Genomic DNA, 23,300 nt, shown 5'->3' with positions numbered 1-23,300 from the left:
GGGCCTGGATATGGAAAGGGAACTATGGTTTCGGTGCATTAAACATAACAGCTAGAGGCTCTGTGTGACCGAATATTTCCTTTGTTGTCTTTTCCTAGTGCTACCTCACATGCACGCAGGGATGTATATATGTATATGTCTGTGTATGTATATGTATGTATGTATACGTCGAAATGTTTAGGTATGTATATGTGCGTGTGTGGGTGTTTATGTATATACACATTTTTGTGGGTGGGTTGGGCCATTCTTTTGTTCCTTGCACTACCTCACTAACCTAGGAGACAGACTAAGTATGATAGATAATAATAATAATAATAATAATGATAATAATGATAATGATAATAATAATGATAATTTTTTTTTATTTATTTTGCTTTGACTGTATTGTTGACTGGTTGGTAAGGTTATTTAATATATAAATATCTCATGGTGAGGTGCCTGAGGATTGGTGGAATGCTTGCATAGTGCCATTGTACAAGGGCAAAGGGGATAAAGGTGAATGCTCAAATTACAGAGGTATAAGTTTGTTGAGTATTCCTGGGAAATTATATGGGAGGGTATTGATTGAGAGGGTGAAGGCATGTACTGAACATCAGATTGGGAAGAGTAGTGTGGCTTCAGAAGTGGTAGAGAATGTGTGGATCAGGTGTTTGCTTTGAAGAATGTATGTGAGAAATACTTAGAAAAGCAAATGGATTTGTATGTAGCATTTATGTATCTGGAGAAGGCATATGATAGAGTGTATAGAGATGATCTGTGGAAGGTATTAAGAATATATGGTATGGGAGGCAAGTTGTTAGAAGCACTGAAAAGTTTTCATCAAGGATGTAAGGCATGTGAAGTGTAGGAAGAGAGGAAAGTGATTGGTTCTCAGTGAATGTTGGTTTGCGGCAGGGGTGTGTGATGTCTGCATGGTTGTTTAATTTGTTTATGGATGGGGTTGTTAGGGAGGTGAATGCAAGAGTTTTGGAAAGAGGGGCAAGTATGCAGTCTGTTGTGGATGAGAGAGCCTGGGAAGTGAGTCAGTTGTTGTTCGCTAATGATACAGGGCTGGTGGCTGATTCGGATGAGAAATTGCAGAAGCTGGTGACTGAGTTTGGTAAAGTGTGTGAAAGAAGAAAGCTGAGAGTAAATGTGAATAAGAGCAAGGTTATTAGGTACAGTAGGGTTGAAGGACAAGTTAATTGGGAGGTAAGATTGAATGGAGAAAAACTGGAGGAAGTGAAGTGTTTTAGATATCTGGGAGTGGATTTGGCAGCAGATGGAACCATGGAAGCGGAAGTGAATCATAGGGTAGGGGAGGGGGTGAAAGTTCTGGGAGTGTTGAAGAATGTGTGGAAGTTGAGAACATTATCTTGGAAAGCAAAAATGGGTATATTTGAAGGAATAGTGGTTCCAACAATGTTATATGGTTGCGAGGCGTGGGCTATAGATAGAGTTGAGCAGAGGAGGTTGGATGTGCTGGAAATAAGATGTTTGAGGACAATATGTAGTGTGAGGTGGTTTGATCGAGTAAGTAATGATAGGGTAAGAGATGTGTGGTAATAAAAAGAGTGTGGTTGAGGGAGCAGAAGAGGATGTTTTGAAATGGTTTGGTCACATGGAGAGGATGGGTGAGGAATGATTGACAAAGAGGTTATATGTGTCAGAGGTGGAGGGAACGAGGAGAAGAGGGAGACGAAATTGGAGATGGAAAGATGGAGTGAAAGAGATTTTGAGTGATTGGGGCCTAAACATGCAGAGGGTGAAAGGCATGCAAGGAATAGAGTGAATTGGAACGATGTGGTATACTGGGGTCGACGTGCTGTCAGTGGATTGAACCAGGGCATGTGAAGCGTCTAGGGTAAACCATGGAAAGTTCTGTGGGGCCTGGATGTGGAAAGGGAGCTGTGGTTTTGATGCATTATACATGACAGCTAGAGAACGGTGTGAATGAACGTGGCCTTTGTTGTCTTTTCCTTTTCCTAGCACTACTTTGCGCACCTGCGGGGGGAGGGTGTTGTCATTTCATGTGTGGGGGTGGCGACGGGAATGAATAAGGGCAGACAGTATGAATTATGTACATGTGTATATATGTATATGTCTATGTGTGTATATAGATGTATACGTTGAGATGTATAGATATATATATACATGTGTATGTGGGCCATTCTTTCGTCTGTTTCCTTGCGCTACCTCGCTAATGCGGGAGACAGTGACAAAGTATAATAAATGAAAAATAAGAAAATAATAATATCAATGGTTTACTTATTTATATTTATTAAACTTTGTTGCTGTCTCCCGCGTTAGCGAGGTAGCACAAGGAAACAGACAAAAGAATGGCCCAACCCACCCACATACATATGTATATACATACATGTCCACACATGCACATATACATACCTATACATTTCAGTGTGTATATATATATATATATATATATATATATATATATATATATATATATATATTTTTTTTTTTTTTTTTTTTTTCATACTATCCGCCATTTCCCGCGACAGCGAGGTAGCGTTAAGAACAGAGGACTGGGCCTTTTAGGAAATATCCTCACCTGGCCCTCTTCTCTGTTCCTTCTTTTGGAAAATTAAAAAAAAGAAAAAAAAAAACGAGAGGGGAGGATTTCCAGCCCCCTGCTCCCTTCCCTTTTAGTCGCCTTCTACAACACGCAGGGAATACGTGGGAAGTATTCTTTCTCCCCTATCCCCAGGGATAATATATGTATATATATATATATATATATATATATATATATATATATTTTTTTTTTTTTTTTTTTTTTTTTTTTTTTTTTTTTGCCGCTGTCTCCCGCGTTTGCGAGGTAGTGCAAGGAAACAGACGAAAGAAATGGCCCAACCATGCCTTGATTCAATCCACTGACAGCACGTCAACCCCGGTATACCACATCGCTCCAATTCACTCTATTCTTTGCCCTCCTTTCACCCTCCTGCATGTTCAGGCCCCGATCACACAAAATCTTTTTCACTCCATCTTTCCACCTCCAATTTGGTCTCCCTCTTCTCCTCGTTCCCTCCACCTCCGACACATATATCCTCTTGGTCAATCTTTCCTCACTCATTCTCTCCATGTGACCAAACCATTTCAAAACACCCTCTTCTGCTCTCTCAACCACGCTCTTTTTATTTCCACACATCTCTCTTACCCTTACGTTACTTACTCGATCAAACCACCTCACACCACACATTGTCCTCAAACATCTCATTTCCAGCACATCCATCCTCCTGCGCACAACTCTATCCATAGTCCACGCCTCGCTTCCATACAACATTGTTGGAACCACTATTCCTTCAAACATACCCATTTTTGCTTTCCGAGATAATGTTCTCGACTTCCACACATTCTTCAAGGCTCCCAGAATTTTCGCCCCCTCCCCCACCCAATGATCCACTTCCGCTTCCATGGTTCCATCCGCTGCCAGATCCACTCCCAGATATCTAAAACACTTCACTTCCTCCAGTTTTTTCTCCATTCAAACTCACCTCCCAATTGAATTGACCCTCAACCCTACTGTACCTAATAACCTTGCTCTTATTCACATTTACTCTTAACTTTCTTCTTTCACACACTTTACCAAACTCAGTCACCAGCTTCTGCAGTTTCTCACATGAATCAGCCACCAGCGCTGTATCATCAGCGAACAACAACTGACTCACTTCCCAAGCTCTCTCATCCCCAACAGACTTCATACTTGCCCCTCTTTCCAAAACTCTTGCATTTACCTCCCTAACAACCCCATCCATAAACAAATTAAACAACCATGGAGACATCACACACCCCTGCCGCAAACCTACATTCACTGAGAACCAATCACTTTCCTCTCTTCCTACACGTACACATGCCTTACATCCTCGATAAAACTTTTCACTGCTTGTAACAACTTGCCTCCCACACCATATATTCTTAATACCTTCCACAGAGCATCTCTATCAACTCTATCATATGCCTTCTCCAGATCCATAAATGCTAAATACAAATCCATTTGCTTTTCTAAGTATTTCTCACATACATTCTTCAAAGCAAACACCTGATCCACACATCCTCTACCACTTCTGAAACCACACCGCTCTTCCCCAATCTGATGCTCTGTACATGCCTTCACCCTCTCAATCAATGCCCTCCCATATAATTTGCCAGGAATTTGAGCACTCACTCTTATCCCCTTTGCCTTTGTACAATGGCACTATGCACGCATTCCGCCAATCCTCAGGCACCTCACCATGAGTCATACATACATTAAATAACCTTACCAACCAGTCAACAATACAGTCACCCCCTTTTTTAATAAATTCCACTGCAATACCATCCAAACCTGCTGCCTTGCTGGCTTTCATCTTCCGCAAAGCTTTTACTACCTCTTCTCTGTTTACCAACTCATTTTCCCTAACCCTCGCACTTTGCACACCACCTCGACCAAAACACCCTATATCTGCCACTCTATCATCAAACACATTCAACAAACCTTCAAAATACTCACTCCATCTCCTTCTCACATCACCACTACTTGTTATCACCTCCCCATTTGCGCCCTTCACTGAAGTTCCCATTTGCTCCCTTGTCTTACGCACTTTATTTACCTCCTTCCAGAACATCTTTTTATTCTCCCTAAAATTTAATGATACTCTCTCACCCCAACTCTCATTTGCCCTTTTTTTCACCTCTTGCACCGTTCTCTTGACCTCCTGTCTCTTTCTTTTATACGTCTCCCACTCAGTTTCATTTTTTCCCTGCAGAAATCGTCCAAATGCCTCTCTCTTCTCTTTCACTAATACTCTTACTTCTTCATCCCACCACTCACTACCCTTTCTAATCAACCCACTTCCCACTCTTCTCATGCCACAAGCATCTTTTGCGCAATCCATCACTGATTCCCTAAATACATCCCATTCCTCCCCCACTCCCCTTACTTCCATTGTTCTCACCTTTTTCCATTCTGTACTATATATATATATATTTTTTTTTTTTTTTTTTTTTATACCTCGTCGCTGTCTCCCGCGTTTGCGAGGTAGCGCAAGGAAACAGACGAAAGAAATGGCCCAACCCCCCCCATACACATGTACATACATACGTCCACACACGCAAATATACATACCTACACAGCTTTCCTTGGTTTACCCCGGACGCTTCACATGCCTTGATTCAATCCACTGACAGCACGTCAACCCCTGTATACCACATCGCTCCAATTCACTCTATTCCTTGCCCTCCTTTCACCCTCCTGCATGTTCAGGCCCCGATCACACAAAATCCTTTTCACTCCATCTTTCCACCTCCAATTTGGTCTCCCTCTTCTCCTTGTTCCCTCCACCTCCGACACATATATCCTCTTGGTCAATCTTTCCTCACTCATTCTCTCCATGTGCCCAAACCACTTCAAAACACCCTCTTCTGCTCTCTCAACCACGCTCTTTTTATTTCCACACATCTCTCTTACCCTTACGTTACTTACTCGATCAAACCACCTCACACCACACATTGTCCTCAAACATCTCATTTCCAGCACATCCATCCTCCTGCGCACAACTCTATCCATAGCCCACGCCTCGCAACCATACAACATTGTTGGAACCACTATTCCTTCAAACATACCCATTTTTGCTTTCCGGGATAATGTTCTCGACTTCCACACATTTTTCAAGGCTCCCAAAATTTTTGCCCCCTCCCCCACCCTATGATCCACTTCCGCTTCCATGGTTCCATCCGCTGACAGATCCACTCCCAGATATCTAAAACACTTCACTTCCTCCAGTTTTTCTCCATTCAAACTCACCTCCCAATTGACTTGACCCTCAACCCTACTGTACCTAATAACCTTGCTCTTATTCACATTTACTCTTAACTTTCTTCTTCCACACACTTTACCAAACTCCGTCACCAGCTTCTGCAGTTTCTCACATGAATCCGCCACCAGCGCTGTATCATCAGCGAACAACAACTGACTCACTTCCCAAGCTCTCTCATCCCCAACAGACTTCATACTTGCCCCTCTTTCCAAGACTCTTGCATTTACCTCCCTAACAACCCCATCCATAAACAAATTAAACAACCATGGAGACATCACACACCCCTGCCGCAAACCTACATTCACTGAGAACCAATCACTTTCCTCTCTTCCTACACGTACACATGCCTTACATCCTCGATAAAAACTTTTCACTGCTTCTAACAACTTGCCTCCCACACCATATATTCTTAATACCTTCCACAGAGCATCTCTATCAACTCTATCATATGCCTTCTCCAGATCCATAAATGCTACATACAAATCCATTTGCTTTTCTAAGTATTTCTCACATACATTCTTCAAAGCAAACACCTGATCCACACATCCTCTACCACTTCTGAAACCACACTGCTCTTCCCCAATCTGATGCTCTGTACATGCCTTCACCCTCTCAATCAATACCCTCCCATATAATTTACCAGGAATACTCAACAAACTTATACCTCTGTAATTTGAGCACTCACTCTTATCCCCTTTGCCTTTGTACAATGGCACTATGCACGCATTCTGCCAATCCTCAGGCACCTCACCATGAGTCATACATACATTAAATAACCTTTCCAACCAGTCAACAATACAGTCACCCCCTTTTTTTATAAATTCCACTGCAATACCATCCAAACCTGCTGCCTTGCCGGCTTTCATCTTCCGCAAAGCTTTTACTACCTCTTCTCTGTTTACCAAATCATTTTCCCTATCCCTGGGGATAGGGGAGAAAGAATACTTCCCATGTATTCCCTGTGTGTCGTAGAAGGCGACTAAAAGGGAAGGGAGCGGGGGGCTGGAAATCCTCCCCTCTTGTTTTTTTTTTTTCCCAAAGAAGGAACAGAGAAGGGGGCCAGATGAGGATATTCCCTCAAAGGCCCAGTCCTCTGTTCTTAACGCTACCTTGCTAATGCGGGAAATGGCGAATAGTATGAAAGAAAGAAAAATATATATATATATATATATATATATATATATATATATATATATATATATATATATATATATATATATATATATATTCTTTCTTTCTTTTTTCTTTTAAACTATTCACCATTTCCCACGTTAGCGAGGTAGCGTTAAGAACAGAGGACTGCGCCTTTTTTGGAATATCCTCACCTGGCCCCCCTCTGCTCCTTCCTAAGGAAAATTAAAAAAAAAATGAGAGGGGAGGATATATATATATGTACATACACAGACATATACATATGTACACATAATTCGCACATGCTGCCTTTATTCATTTCCATTGCCATTCTGCCACACATAAAAATGACACTCCCTTCCCCCTGCACGTGCTTGAGGTAGCACTAGGAAAAGACAACAAAGGCCACATTCGTTCACACTCGGTCTCTAGCTGTCATATATGATGCACTGAAACCACAGCTCCCTTTCCACATCCAGGCCCCACACAACTTTCCATGGTTTACCCCAGACGCTTCACATGCCCTGGTTCAATCCATTGACAGCATGTCGACCCCGGTATACCACATCATTCCAATTTACTCTTTTCCTTGCATGCCTTTCACCCTACTGCATGTTCAGGCCTGATCGCTCAAAATCTTTTTCACTTCATCCTTCCACCTCCAATTTAGTCTCCCACTTCTCCTCGTTCCCTCCACCTCTGACACATATATCCTGTTTGTCAATCTTTCCCCACTCATTCTCTCCATGTGACCAAACCATTTCAATACACCCTTTTCTGTTCTCTCAACCACATTCTTTATATTACCACACATCTCTCTTACACTTTCATTAACTACTCGATCAAACCACCTCACACTGCATATTGTCCTCAAACATCTCATTTCCAACACATCCACCCTCCTCCACACAACCTTACACTTTAGCCCATGCCTTGCAACCATATAACGTTGTTGGAACCACTATCCCTTCAAATATACCCATTTTTGCTTTCTGAGATAATGTTCTTGCCTTCCACACATTCTTCAGCGCTCCCAGAACTTTCGCCCCTTCCCCCACCCTGTGACTCACTTCCACTACCATGGTTCCATCTGCTGCCATATCCACTCCCAGATATCTAAAACACTTTACTTCCTCCAGTTTTTCTCCATTCAAACTTACCTCCCACTTGACTTGTCCCTCAACCCTACTGTACCTAATAAACCTTGCACTTATTCACATTTATTCTCAGTTTTCTTCTTTCACACGTTTTACCAAACTCAGTCACCAGCTTCTGCAATTTCTCAACTGAATCAGCCACCAGCGCTGTATCATCAGCAAACAACGACTGACTCACTTCCCAAGCCCTCTCATCCAAAACAGACTGCATACTTGCCCCTCTCTCCAAAACTCTTGCATTCACCTCCCTAACAATCCCATCCATAAACAAATTAAACAACCATTAAGACATCATGCACCCTTGCTGCGAACTGACATTCTCTGAGAACCAATCACTTTCCTCTCTTCCTTCTCGTACACATGCCTTACATCCTCAATAAATCTTTTCACTGCTTCTAGCAACTTGCCTCCCACACCATATACTCTTAATACCTTCCACAAAGCATCTCTATCAACTCTGTCATACTCCTTCTCCAGATCCATAAATGTTACATACAAATCCATTTATTTTTCTAAGTATTTCTCACATACATTCTTCAAAGCAAACACCTGATCCAACACATCCTCTACCACTTCTGAAACCACACTGCTCTTCCCCAATCTGATGTTCTGTACATGCCTTGACCCTCTCAATCAATACCCTCCCATATAATTTCCCAGTAATACTCAACAAACTTATACCTCTGTAATTTGAACACACCTTTATCCCCTTTGCCTTTGTAGAATGGCACTATGCATGCATTTTGCCAATCCCCAGGCACTTCACCATGAGCCATACATACATTGAATATCCTCACCAACCAGTCAACAACACAGTCACCCCCCTTTTTTAATAAATTCCACTGCAATACCATCCAAAACCGCCACCTTGCTGGCTTTCATCTTCTGCAAAGCTTTCACTACATCTTCTCTGTTTACCAAATAATTTTCCCTGACCCTCTCATTTCACATACCACCTCAAACAAAACACCCTCTATCAGCCACTCTATCATGTAACACATTCAACAAACCTTCAAAATACCCACTCCATCTCCGTCTCACATCACCACTACTTGCTATTACCTGACCATTAGCCCCCTTCATCGATGTTCCCATTTGTTCTCTTGTCCTATGCTCTTTATTTACTTCCTTTCAAAGCATCTTTTTATTCTCCCTAAAATTTAATGATATTCTCTCACCCCAACACTCTTTTGACCCATTTTTCACCTCTTGCACCTTTCTGTTGACCTCCTGCCTCTTTCTTCTATACATCTCCCAGTCATTTGCACTATTTCCCTGCAAAAATCGTCCAGATGCCTCTTTCTTCTCTTTCGCTAATATTCTTACTACTTCCCACCACTCACTACCCTTTCTAATCTGCCCACCTCCCACGCTTCTCATGCCACAAGCATCTTTTGTGCAAGCGATCACAACTTCCCTAAATACATCCCATTCCTTCCCCACTCCCCTTACGTCCTTTTCTCTCACCTTTTTCCATTTTGCACTCAGTCTTTCCTGGTACTTCCTCACACAAGTCTCCTTGTGAAGTTCACTTACTCTCACCACTCTCTTCACCCCAACATTCTCTCTTCTTTTCTGAAAACCTCTACATATATTCACCTTCGCCTCCACGAGATAATGATCAGTTCCCTCCAGTTGCACCTCTCAGCACATTATCACCCAAAAGTCTCCTTTTGACGCGCCTATCAATTAACACATAATCCAATAACGCTCTCTGGCCATCTGTCCTACTTCCATACATATACTTGTATATATCTCTCTTTTTAAACCAGGTATTCCCAATCACCAGTCCTTTTTCAGCACACAAATCTACAAGCTCTTCACCTTTTCCATTTACAACACTGAACATCCCATGTACACCAATTATTCCCTCACTTGCCACATTGCTCACCTTTGCATTCAAATCACCCATCACTACAATAATGATAGCAATATATATGTTTGGATTGGTGGAATGCATGCGTAATGCCATTGTACAAAGGCAAATAGGATAAAGTTGAGTGTTCAAACTACAGAGGCATAATTTCGTTGAGTATTCCTGGAAAATTATATGGTACGGTATTGAATGAGAGGGTGAGAGTATGTACAGAGCATCAGGTTGGGGAAGAGCTGTGTAGTTTCAGAAGTGTTAGAGGATGTGTGGGTCAGATGTTTGATTTGAAAAATGTGTTTGAGAAATACTTAGAAAAACAGATGGATTTATATGTAGAATTTATGGATCTGGAGAAGGCATATGATAGGGTTGATAGAGATGCTTTGAGGAAGGTCGTTAGATTATATGGTGTGTGAGGTAAGCTGCTAGAATCAATGAAAAGATTTTACCAAGGATGAAAGGCATGTGTAGGAGTAGGAAGAGAGGAGAGTGTTTGGTTCCCAATGAGGGTCGGTCTGAGGCAGGGTTGGTGCGAGAGGAAGACCACCTGTGACATGGGCAAATAGAGTGGAAGAATACTGAAGGGAGAGAAATGGTGAAAGAATGAATGGAATGGTGTATTCGAGGGAAGCATGAAAGGCCATACATAAGTGGTGACTTTTGCTGTGGCCACCTCCTTGAAGGGATTTTCCGGTGGGAATGGGCATCAGAGATATATAGAGACAGTATGTTTGATGAAAGTAGAGAGGTCTTTGAAGTGAATGGAATATATCTTTTCTTTATCTTTCATACTTGTTGCTGTTTCCCATGTTAGCAAGTTTTCCCTGTTAAAAGATAAAGAAAAGGGTTTATTCACTCTCATCCATTCTCTCTCTGTAGTGTGTAATGCAGCAAAACCACATCCTATCTTCCACCAGGCCCCACAGAGCTTTCCATAGTTTCCCCCAGACTCTTCAGCTTCCTTGGTTTGGTTCATTGACAGCTCATTTCCTTATGTGTACCATGTAGCTCCAGTTCACTCTTTCCCATACATGCCTGTCACTTTCCTGCTTGCTCAGTCCTCAAGCACTCAAAATTTTATTTACTCCATCCTTCCATCTCTACTTTAGTCTCTCTCTTCTCCTTGTCCCTTCCACTTCTGATGCAAATATCCTCTTTTTTTTTTTTTTACCTCTCCTTACTAATTTTCTTCCTGTGTCCAAACCATTTCAGCATACCCTCTTCAACCAGACTTTGTGTAATGCTACACTTCTCTCCTACCCTGTCATTACTTATTTAATCAGTCTTCCTCACACCACATATTTTCCTCAGACATTTCTTTTTCAACTCATTCACCCTCATCCATATATCTGTAGCCCATGCCTCTCATCCGTATAACTTTGTTGGGACTATCATACCTTCACACATATCAGCTTTTGTACTCCTACCTTAGTTTCCACATCTCTCAGTGCTTCCAGACCCTTTGCCACCCTCACCCATCCCATGATTCACCTCAACTTCCAAGGTTTTATTTACTGTCATATCCACTCCCTGGTATCTAAAAGACCAGTATTTCCAAGGTTTTCCCATTCACTCCCACTTTGGTAACCTGTTTCTTTACTTTGCTAAAACTGATAACTTTTTTCTCAGACAGCATGGGCTTTTGAGGCCCTAATCAAGTTCATCCCATTAACACTATATATATTTTTTAATACATATTTGCCGTTTCCCACATTAGCAAGGTAGTGTCAAGAACAGATGACTGAGTCTCAGAGGGAAAAATTCTCACTTGGCCTGCATCTCTGTTCCTTCTTTTGGAAAAATACAACAGGAGGGGAGGATTTCCATACCCCCATTTTTTGTCGCCTTCAACACACACAGGGAATTTGTGGGAAATATTCTTTCTCCCTTATCCCCAGGGATAAACACTATATATGGTGTGCGAAGAGAGAAGGTCAGGGTGAATGGTTTGGTTAAAAGAGAAGAGATGGTGAAAGCCTTGCTGAAGACAAAATCTGGCAAGGCAGTGGGTTTGGATGGTATTGCAGTTGAAATTATTAAGAAAGGGGGTGACTAAGTTGTTGTTGATTGATTGGTAAGGATATTCATTGTATGTATGGATCATGGTGAAGTGCCTGAGGATTGGCAGAATGCATTTATTGTACAAAGGCAAAGGGGATAAAGGTGAGTATTCAAACTACAGAGGCATAAGTTTGTTGAGTATTACTAGAAAACTGTATGGGAGGGTATTGATTGAGAGGGTGAAAACATGTACAGAGCATCAGATTGGGGAGGAGCATTGTGGTTTCAGAAGCAGTAGAGGATGTGTGGATCAGGTGTTTGCTTTGATTAGATCTGTATATAATGATTATGGGGATTTGTTTATAGCATTTATGGATGTGGAGAAGGCATACCATAGGGTTGATGGAGATGCTTTGAGGAAGGTCTTAAGAGTATCTGGTGTTGGAGGTAAGCTGCTACAAGCAGTGAAAGTTTTTATCATGGATGTAAAGCATGTGTATGAGTAGGAATAGAGGAGAGTGATTGATTCCCAGTGAAGGTCGGTCTGCAGCAGGGATGTATAATGTCTCCATGGTTATTTGATTTGTTTATGGTTGGGGTGGTTAGGGAGGTAAATGTGAGAGTTTTGGAGAGAGGGGTGAGTATGCAGTGTGTTGAGGATGAAAGGGCCTGGGAAGTAATTTTTTTTTTCCTTTTTTTTTTTTTTGCTAATTCTTGTGAGAAACTGCAGATGTTTGTGACAGAGTTTGGAAAAGTATGTGAAAGGAGAAAGTTTAGAGTAAATGTGAATAAGAACAAGGTTCTTAGATTCAGCTGGGTTGAGGGACAGGTTAGTTGGGATGTAAGTTTAAGTGGAGAAAAATTGTAAGAAATGATGTGCTTTAGATATCTGGGAGTGGACTTAGCAGCAAATAGATCCATGATAGAGGTAGTGAGTCTTTGGTTGGTGGAGGGGGTGAATGTTCTGATAGTGATGAAGAATGTTATCTCGGAGAGCAAAAATGGGTATGTTTGAGTGAATGGTAGTTCCAACAGTATTATATGGTTGTGAGGAATGAGCTATAGGTGGGATTGTACGAAGTAATATGGAAATTAAGTAATGAAAGGGTAAGAGAGTTATGTGGTAATAAAGAGAGTATGGTTGAGAGAGCAGAAGAGGGTGTGTTGAAATAGTTTGGACATATAGAGAGAATGAGTGTGGAAAGGTTTACAAAGAAGAGGTGGAGGGAACAAAGAATAGTGGGAGACCATATTGGAGGTGGAAGGATGGAGTGAAAAAGATTTTGAGTGATCAGGGCCTGAACATGCAGGAGGTTGAGAGGTGTGCAAGGAATAGTGTGAATTGGAATGATGTGGTATACCGGGGTTGATGTGCTGTTAGTGGACTGAACCAGGGCATTTGAAACATATGGCGTAAACCATAGAAAGGCCTGTGGTGCCTGGATGTGGATAGGGAGTTGTGGTTTCAGTGCATTACACATGACAGCTAGGGACTGACTGTGAATGAATGTGGCCTTTTTTGTCTGCTTTCCTGATGCTACCTCACTGAAGTAGGGGTTAGCAATGCTGTTTCCTGAGGTTTGGTGTAGCACCAGGAATGGATGAAGGCAAGTATGAATATGTACTTGTGTATATATGTATTTGTCTGTGTATTTGTATGTATATGTATGTACATGTTATATATAAGTATGTGTTTGTGTATTTGCATGTATGTATATATGTGTGTATCTGAGTGGATGGGCCTTTCTTTCTTTTGTCTGTTTCGTGGCGCTACCTCGCTGTTGCAGGAAATGGCGATCATGTATGATAAATAAATGTATTTATATTTTTATCATTATACTTAATTGCTATTTCCTGCGTCAGAAGGAAGAGTCAAACGAGGAGTGCTCCTCCTTCTTGAAGGTTCAGATTGGGGTGTCTGAATGTGTGTGGATGTAACCAAGATGAGAAGAAAGAAGAGATAGTTAGCATGTTTGAGGAAAAAACCTGGATGTTCTGGCTGTGCGTGAAACAAAGCTCAAGGGTAAAGGGGAAGAGTGGTTTGGAAGAGTCTTGGGAGTAAGGTCAGGGGTTGGTGTGAGGACAAGAGCTAAGGAAGGAGTGTGTGATAGAGTGCGAGAAAGTAAATTTTAGATTGGTGTGGGTAAAACTGAAAGTGGATGGAGAGATATGGGTGATTATTGGTGCCTATGCACCTGGTCATGAGAAGAAAGATCATGAGAGGCAAGTGACTTGGGAGCAGCTGAGTAAGTGTGTCAGTAGCTTTGGTGCATGGGACTAGATATTAGTGATGGATGATTTATATGCGAAGGTGAGTAATGTGGCAGTTTAGGGTATGATTGGTGTGTATTGGATATTCAATGTTGGGAATGGAAATGGTGAAGAGCTTTTGGATTTGTGTGCTGAAAAAGGACTGGTGATTTGGGAATACCTGGTTTAAAAAGAGAGATATACATAAATATATGTATGTGAGAAGGAGAGATGGTCAAAGGGCAATATTAGAGTGTTTGATTGATATGCATGTAAAAGAGAGACTTTTGGATGTTATGTGCTGAGAGGGGCAGCTGATGGGATGTCTGATCACTGTGTTGTAGAGGCAAAGGTGAAGATTTGTAGAGGTTTTCAAAAAAGAAGAGAAAATATTTGGTAGAAGAAAATGATGAGAGTAAATTGAGCTTGGAAAGGAGACTAGTGTGAGGAAGTACCAGGAGAGGTTGAGTGTAGGTTGGCAAAAGGTGAGAGCAAATGACGTGAGGGAAGTGTGTGAGGAATGGGATGTATTTAGGGAAGCACTGATGGCAGGTGCAAAAGATGCATGTGGTATGAGAAAGGTGGGAGATGGGCAGATTAGAAAGGGTAGTGAATGGTAGGATGAAGAAGTAAAGTTGTTTGTGAAAGAGAAAAGAGAGGCATTTAAATGATACTTACAAGGAAGGAGTGCAAATGATTAAGAGATGTATGAAATAAAGCAGCAGGGTTGAAAAAGAGGGCAAATGAGAGTTGGGGTGAGAGAGTATCATTAAAGTTTAGGGAGAATAAAAAGATATTTTGGAAGAAGGTAAATAATGTGTCTAAGACAAGAGAACAAATAGGAACATCGGTGAAGGGGGCAAGGAAGGATGTGATAACAGGTAGTGATGAAATGAGAAGGAGATGGAGTGAGTATTTTGAAGGTTTGTTGAATGTGTGTGACATTAGAGTGGCAGATGTAGGGTGTTTTGGTTAGGGTGGTGTGCGAAGTAAGAGGAGTCAGGGAGAATGGTTTTGATAAGAGAGAAGTTGTGAAAGCTTTGTGGAGAGAATGGTTTAGTTGAGAGAAGAGGTATTGAAAGCTTTGTGGAGATGAAATCCATCAAGGTGGTGGGTTTGGATGATATTGTAGTTGAATTTATTAAGAAAGGGGGTGACTGAGTAGTTGATTGGTTGGTAAGGATATTCAGTGTATGTATGGATCATGGTGAGTTGCCTGAGGATTGGTAGAATGCATGCATAGTGCCATTGTTCAAAGGAGAAGGGGATAAAGGTGAGTGTTCAGACTGCAGAGGCATATGTTTAAGTATTCTTGGGAAATTGTATGGTGGGGGAGGGGTATTGATTGAGAGGGTGAAGGCATGCAAAGAACATCAGATTAGGGGGAGCAGTGTGGTTTCAGAAGTGGTAGAGGATATGTGGATCAGGTGTTTGCTTTGAAGAATGTGTGTGAGAAATACTTAAAAAAAAAAGATGGATTTGTACGTAGCATTTGTGAATCTGGATAAGACATATGATTGGGTTGATAGAGATGCTTTGTGGAAGGTCTTAAGAGTGTAGGGTGTGGGAGGTAAGATGCTAGAATCACTGAAAGGTTTTTATCAAGGATGAAGGCATGTGTAAGAGTAGGAAGAGAGGAGAGTGATTAGTTCCCAGTGAAGGTCAGTCTGCAGCAGGATGTGTGATGTCTCCATGGTGGTTTAATTTATTTATGGATGTGGTGGTTAGGGAGGTAAATGCAAGAGTTTTGGAGAGAGGGGCAAGTATACAGTGAGTTGGGATGAGAGGGCCTGGAAAGTGAGTCAGTTGTTGTTTGCCGATGATACAGCTCTGGTGGCTGATTCAGGTGGGAAACTGGTGATTGAGTTTGGAAAAGTGTGTGAAAGAAAGTTGAGAGTGAATGTGAATAAGAGCAAGGTTATTAGGTACAGTAGGGTTGAGGGACAAATTAATTGGGATGTAAGGTTGAATGGAGAAAAATGAGAGAAAATGAAATGTTTAGATATCTGTGAGTATACTTGGCAGCAGATGGAACCATGGAAGCAGAAGTGAGTCACAGGGTGGGGGAGGAGTTTAAGGTTCTCGAAGTGATGAAGAATGTGTGGAGGGAGAGAACATTATCTCATCTGGGAATGGACTTGGCAGCGAGAGGAACCTTGGAAGCCGGATTGAGTCACAGTGTGGGGGGAGGGAGCGAAGGTTCTGGGAGCATTGAAGAATGTGTTGAAGGCAAGAATGTTATCTCGGAGATCAAAAATGGGTATGTTTGAAGGAATAGTGATTCCAACATTGTTATATAGATGTGAGGTATGGGCTATAGATAGGGTTGTGTGGAGGAGGGTGGATGTGTTGGAAATGAAATGTTTGAGAACAATATGTGGTGTGAGGTGGTTTGATTGAGTTAGTAATGAAAGGGTAGAAGAGATGTGTGGTAATTAAAAGAGTGTGGTTGAGAGAGCAGAAGAGGTTGTATTGAAATGGTTTGGTTACATGGAGAGAATGAGTGAGGAAAGATTGACAAAGAGGATTTATGTGTCAGAGGTGGAGGGAATGAGGAGAGGTGGGAGACCAAATTGGAGAAGGAAGGATGGAGTGAAAAAGATTTTGAACGGTCAGAGCCTGAACATACAGGAGGATGAAAGGTATTGAAGGAATAGAGTGAATTGGAATGATGTGGCATGCCGGAGTGGATGTGCTGTCAAGGGATTGAACCAGGGCATATGAAGCGTCTGGGGTAAACCATGGAAAGCTTTGTGGGGCCTGGATGTGGAAAGGGAGCTGTAGTTTCTGTGCATTACACATGACTGAGTGTGAACAAATGTGGCCTTTGTTGTCTTTTCCTAATACTCAACTCCACAAGCTGATAACTATTTACACTCACCTTACTGAATGCCTCATGCCCTCCAGCTATACCATCAACTGCCACATTACCCACTTTTGCATTCTAATCACCCATCACTAATACCTGATCCCTTAAATTAAAACCACCGATACATTCACTCAACTGAGCTCAATACACACCTCTTCATCATTCATCTCATGTCCAGTTGCATAAACACATGTAATCACCCACCTCTTGTAATCCACTTCCATTTTCACCCACATTAGTCTAAAGCTCACTTCCTTAAGCTCTTTCACACATTCCTAGAAATTCTACCCTTTTCTTAGCTGTTGTCCAGAGACATTTCCAAACCAGCCTTCCCTCTTCCCCTTGAGTTTTGTTTCACTCAGAGCTAGAACATTCAGCTTCCTCTACTCAAACAAACTTACTTACCTCCTCCTTATGTTGGTTACATACAATCACATTCAGACATCCCAGCTTGAGTCTGTAAGGAGGATGAGCACTCCTTGCTTGGCTCCTTCTTCTGTTCCTATCTGTCTGTCTATCTATCTGTATATCTGATGCCATTCCCTCCAGGAACTCCCATCAAGGGGGTGGCCACACCAAGAGTCCAATTGTCCCTGTCCTTACATACTCCCCTCACATGCACTATTCAATGTATTCCCCCCATTTCTCTTCTTCTAGCTCTTCCACTGTATTTCTGCACGTTGCAAGTGGTCCATCTGTCACACCAATTTTCTTTGATTGTACTAGCGTACACTTTCTTTGTCAAGACCTCATCTTGCATTCTTTCCACATGCCCAAACATTCTCTTCGCATTCCCTGCCATACCACATTTCTCATACAGTCCTTCATTTTTTTCTTCATTCCATCTAATCATACCACATGCTCCTATCAAATAGCCTGGACTCTTGACCTCTGTGACATTCCATGTATGTGTTTTGGATATATAGGTTAGAGTTGGGAGAACCATGCTGTCCCTTAATCCTCTCTTCATCTCAGTATTCATGCCTCTACCCCTCATTATTCTGTTAAGGGACCCAATGACTCTTTTACCCTGCTCTACTATCTCCCATATATCACCTTCCATATTGCTGAACTCAACCAAAACAGCTCCTAAATACTTGAATTCTCTCACCTCTTTCAGTCTTTCTCCCCTGCATCCCCCATAAAAAACAGTTAAGCACACTTTCTTCTTTCACTCTTTAGGGTTTTCCAAAATCTAATTTCACTGATAAAATTTCAGACACCATTACTTTACTTGCATTTAACTTCAATCACATTTGCTTATGCTTTATAAAACACACAACCTTCTGGAACTCCACTCTCATCAAACAAAATAGTGTCATCCACAAACAGGCATGACACCAGTCACCATACCTCAGCCGCATTCCATCTCTTCACACCCTTTCCCTAGTTTTGCTTTCATCCATCTTATCATTCCATCCATATACATATCAAAAAGCCACGGAAGGTTAATAGTGTAAGAAAAACAAGAGAATAAATGGGAAAATTGGCAAATGGGAAGTGTTGATAGGCATTGATGAGGTAAAGATATGAATAAGTACATAAAAGATTTGTTGATTGTGTTTGATAGTAAGGTGGCAGATGTAAGTTGTTTGGGTCGGAGAGGTATGCAAAGTGAGAGAGTCATGTTAAGTGGTCTGGTTAAGAGAGAAGTAGTGAAAGCTCTTCATAAGATAGTTGTTGTGGGTGGTAATGCAATTGCATTTCTTAAGAAAGGTGGTGACTGTGTTGTTGATTGGTGTGATAGAATTTTCAGTATCTGTATGGATCATGGGGAGCTTCCTGAGAATTAGCAGAATGCATATATAGTGTCATTGTATGAAGGGAAGGAGGACAAAAGTGATTGAATTAAAGAGGTGTAATTGATAAGATATAACCAAGAATGGTGATTGAGAGGTGTAGGATGCACAGAGCAACAGAATTAGAAGAAACTGTATGGTTTCAGGAGTGGTAGAGAGTGTGTGGATCAGATGTTTGCTCTAAGGAATGTGTGTGAAATAGTGCAAAAGAAGAATTTCTATGTGGCATTTATGGATCTGGAGAAAGCATATGATAGAATTGATAGGTTGATGGACATGCTTTGGTGTGAAAGTAAAACTGTTACAAGCAGAGATGAGTCTTTTTGAGAATATGGCTTGTGTGCAAGTATGGTAAATGAGTCCAGGTGAAGGATTGGTCTGCAGCCTGGATGTGTGATGTCACTGTTTAATTTGTGCATGAATGGGATGGTGAAGGAGGTAAATGCCAGAGTCTTGGAGAGCATGGCAGATATGCAGTGTTTAGAGCTCTAAGTGAGTCAGTTTTTGTTTGCTGATGACATAGCACTGGTGGCAGATTCAAGTGAGAAACTGGAGAAGTTGACATATGAGTTTGGGAGAGTGTGTGTAAGGAGAAAGTTGAGAGCGAATGTGAATGAAAGGAAGGCTTTTAGATCTAGGAGAGCAGAGAGACAGGTTTGTTAGGGTGTGAAGTTGAATGGAGAAAGATTATTGGAAATGAAGTATTTTAGTTATTTGGGGATGGATGTGGCAGTAAGTACAATCATGGAAGCATAGTTGAGTCATAGGGTAGGTAAGGGAGCAAAGGTTTTAAAATGGGTGCATTGGGGAATGTGTGGAAAGAGAGGTCTCTGTCTTGAAGGATGTGTTTGAAGGTATAGTAATACCAATGATGTAAGGATGTGTAGATGATGACAATGCACAGAAGAGTGTGGAGGTTTTGGAAATGAAATTTTTGATGATAAAAAAAAAAATGTGTGGTGTGAGGAGGATTGTTTAAGTAATTAATGATAGGATAGGAGTAAGAGGGAGGTGTGGTAATAAGAAGAGTATGATTGAGAGAGCTCATGAGGATGTGCTGAAAGGTGTGGACATATGGAGAGAATGAGTGAGTCAAGGTTGACAAAAAGGATAAACATAGCAGAAATGTAGGGAACAAGGAGGGAGACTTAGATTGTAATGTAAGGATGGAGTCAAACAACTTTTCAGTGCTTGGGAGGCTGAATATGCAGGAAGTTGAAAGTCATGCATTGGAATGTGAGCAATGGCATATACTGAAGTTGATATGTTGTCAGTGAAGTAAACAAAGGTATCTGAAGGAGCTAGACAAAACCATGGAAAGGTCTGTGGTGAGTATGGCACTATCTCATTAATGTGGGAAACTGAGTATTTATGAAAGAAATTTTTTTTATTTTCTATGATTACCTCAGTGACACACTGAAAGGGCCCATGTGTCACCCAGGACCCTTTTCCAGAGACTCCTGCTGGCCAAGTATGTGCTACACTCAGTAGTTGGGGCAGGATGGTCTCCTATGAAGTGAAAAGTTCTTTGATGAAGCTGTACTCTGTTTCATCAAATGATGATGGTACAGTTTCGCCAAAGGTGACTTTTAATTCAGGTTGTAGCTTTAAGTAGGTGGAGTCCAGTAACATCTAATATTTTGATTAATACAGTAAACATCTCATCATTCTTAACCAATGAATCCAGGTGTAATTGTAGGGCCACCAGGCTTGATAACATATTAGTTTTAGCAAAGGTGCTGGTAGTTATTCAGCTTTCTTGAAATAACTTAGGTTAGAGTTCAACACATCATAGGCATTGGCTTTCTCAGTAAAAGCAGTGCTTTTGCTGCTTTACTATTGCTTTCATGTACATTATATGGCATGATGAAAGGGAAAGCCTGATGCCATTTGATTACTATCTCAGTAAACATAGTTATGATAAAGGTCTTTATGTCATAACTTAAAAGGTTTACAGAAAATGTATGTAGTTAAGAAGATATTTTGAGAGAATTGCATGTTTATCATCTTTGATATAGCATAAAATGATGAAAGTCTTCAGTTGGAAATGATTCATACAGAAAATATTAGCTAGATTTCATTAATTCAGCTTCGGATGTGTAAATTTTATGTTAAATATCACAGTTTCTTTGTCAGATAATGTATTGGTAATTTTCAATCCACAGTTTGAGTATCAGCAAGCACAACTGGAAGCAGAGATTGAAAATCTTTCTTGGAAAATTGAGCGTGCAGAGATGACAGATAGAGGTGATTTGGAGAACCAGATGGACATTGTAGAGAAGCGGAGAACTACCCTTTTGACAGACTTCTTACAAGGATGATGGGGGCTCTGGAAGTAGCTACCTATCTGCTTTTCCTCATGGCTCCCAGTGACAGAATTGCACTTAACCATTTGCATACCTGAGAAACACTTAATGGGTGCAAATTGCCATTTTAGTTGGTGTTTTCTTATTCATTAAGTACACTGATTAGGCAAGTGTTTTCTGTATCTTAAAATATCTGCATCTCATTGGACTTGAATAAGTTTCAAGCTTTAGTCTGATTGGATGTATGTGTTAAGTCTGGCTGGCATTACTATTTGTAATTTTGCAAAAAGTTTGTTTTAGTTTGATTTTCACTTTAGAACACAGTTCAGCTGAACAGGAAATGTATTCATTATAGATTTGGTTAATTTTAGTACCTTTCAGTTTTCTTATAAAGAGTTTTTGTTAGTTTTGCAATTTTCATAACCATTTGAAAGGTGCCATTCTAGAATGTAGGCCTTATTACATTGAGGCTTCAGGATGGTCAGTCAGTATGGGAGAGTTACACATTTCATCCAGGTTTTAGGGGCAGTTATTTATACATTGTTATGAAATAAGAAGTTGTATATGTATCATGACATGCAGGTTGTGGACTTTATGCAACTGTATCTGGATCATTATGTATATATATAAATACAAATAAATATAGTCTTGTGGTAATTCTATAGCCAACCTCAACTGGCTAGTGGATGTACACTCAGTCTCTTCTGTCAAGAACAGCAGCATTTGTTTATGCAAGTGTAATGGCAAGATGGCATAGATCTTGCTCAAAACCAGCAATTAAGCCACCTGATTTGCTAGTGGTGATAAGTACTGCTTGTTATAGCAGATGATTTAAATGTTTATTTTTAAACATGAATTAATCTTGTATCTGTCTTAACAGACAATAGCATGAGTTTGTGTTATCAGGAACATATTGGTGTTGTCTACCTTGGAATGAAAGGGTCATTTGTTTACTCTGAAATGGTGGACAAACATGCATGTGCAATGATTAGATATTTGTATGCATCAACTCCTCTTATTTCCATTGTTTGCATTTTTATCAGAAATATATTTTAGGATCTTAATATCTATAATCATGTACCTATGACTAGCAGTCATCTTTGCCTTTTTACTCTAGTTCACTGTTGGCTTTTTGTGTATGTGTCCTGTTTACTTGGTGAATGATAGTGGTTACAGCTAACAGGCAACTGGCAACTGGCTTTGTGCAAGTGGAGATATTTTTCCTGAAGTCTTAATTTTCGTTCATTGGTTCTTAGATCTTTAGAAACATGCTCTTCAGGAACCTGCATGAATTGGGAACATAAGTAAAGTGTGACTTGAACATTTGAATTGGTGTAGGATGAGAGAACTTGTGAAATGATGTACAGTGATTTTCCACAAGATTTTTTTTTATTTTCATTCAAGGGAAATACAGTAAATGGAATAAATAAGTATAAAAATTCCCTCCCATCTTAATCCCAGATTGGACTATAAGCTCATATTCCAACATCAGTTATTTAATTGGGAAATTTTGCTAAAGAGCTACTTCTGTGAGTTATCCTTTTTAACTTTTATTCTCAGGCTTTTACGTACATTTTTGAGCAGCTTCTCACTAGTACTCATTGTTGTTGGTTGGTATTACTTACATAAGTTTTTGCCAGAGTCTATTGCAGGGCATTTCATTTTTTACCACCATTGTGATAATAAAAGGAACAGTATTTTCATCTGGTTTATATGAACCCTTTTTATGATGATACATGGAGGGTATTGCAGTGGAATTTATGTGTTGTTGATTGGTTGGTAAGGACATTTAATGTATGTATGGCTCATGGTGAGGTGCCTGAGAATTGCCGGAATGCATGCATAGTGCCATTGTACAAAGGCAAATGGGATAAAGGTGAGTACTCAAATTACAGAGGTATAAGGGGTTAGGGGAGAAAGAATACTTTCCACGCATTCCTCACGTGTTGTAGAAGGCGACTAGAGGGGACGGGAGTGGGGGGGCCGGAAATCCTCCCCTCCTTGTATTTTAACTTGCTAAAATGGGAAACAGAAGAAGGAGTCACGCGGGGAGTGCTCATCCTCCTCGAAGGCTCAGATTGGGGTGTCTAAATGTGTGTGGATGTAACCAAGATGTGAA

The 23,300-nt window shown here is 40.8% G+C and overlaps 1 protein-coding gene across 1 annotated transcript in view; it reads left to right on the top strand.

Annotated features, from left to right (window-relative positions):
• The window catches only part of ari-2 (E3 ubiquitin-protein ligase ari-2), a 232,217-nt gene extending 209,335 nt beyond the window's left edge, over positions 1-22,882 (top strand). Inside the window, exon 6 of the mRNA XM_071665846.1 lies at positions 21,041-22,882. Coding sequence (XP_071521947.1) covers positions 21,041-21,196 — 156 coding nt within the window. The 3' untranslated portion in view covers positions 21,197-22,882. The remainder of the gene's footprint in view (positions 1-21,040) is intronic.
• The last annotated feature ends 418 nt before the right edge of the window (positions 22,883-23,300 follow it).

The sequence above is a fragment of the Panulirus ornatus genome, chromosome 10 (genome assembly GCF_036320965.1).
Source record: "Panulirus ornatus isolate Po-2019 chromosome 10, ASM3632096v1, whole genome shotgun sequence".
Lineage (NCBI taxonomy): Eukaryota > Metazoa > Arthropoda > Malacostraca > Decapoda > Palinuridae > Panulirus > Panulirus ornatus.
This window is presented reverse-complemented; position numbering and strand designations above follow the sequence as displayed.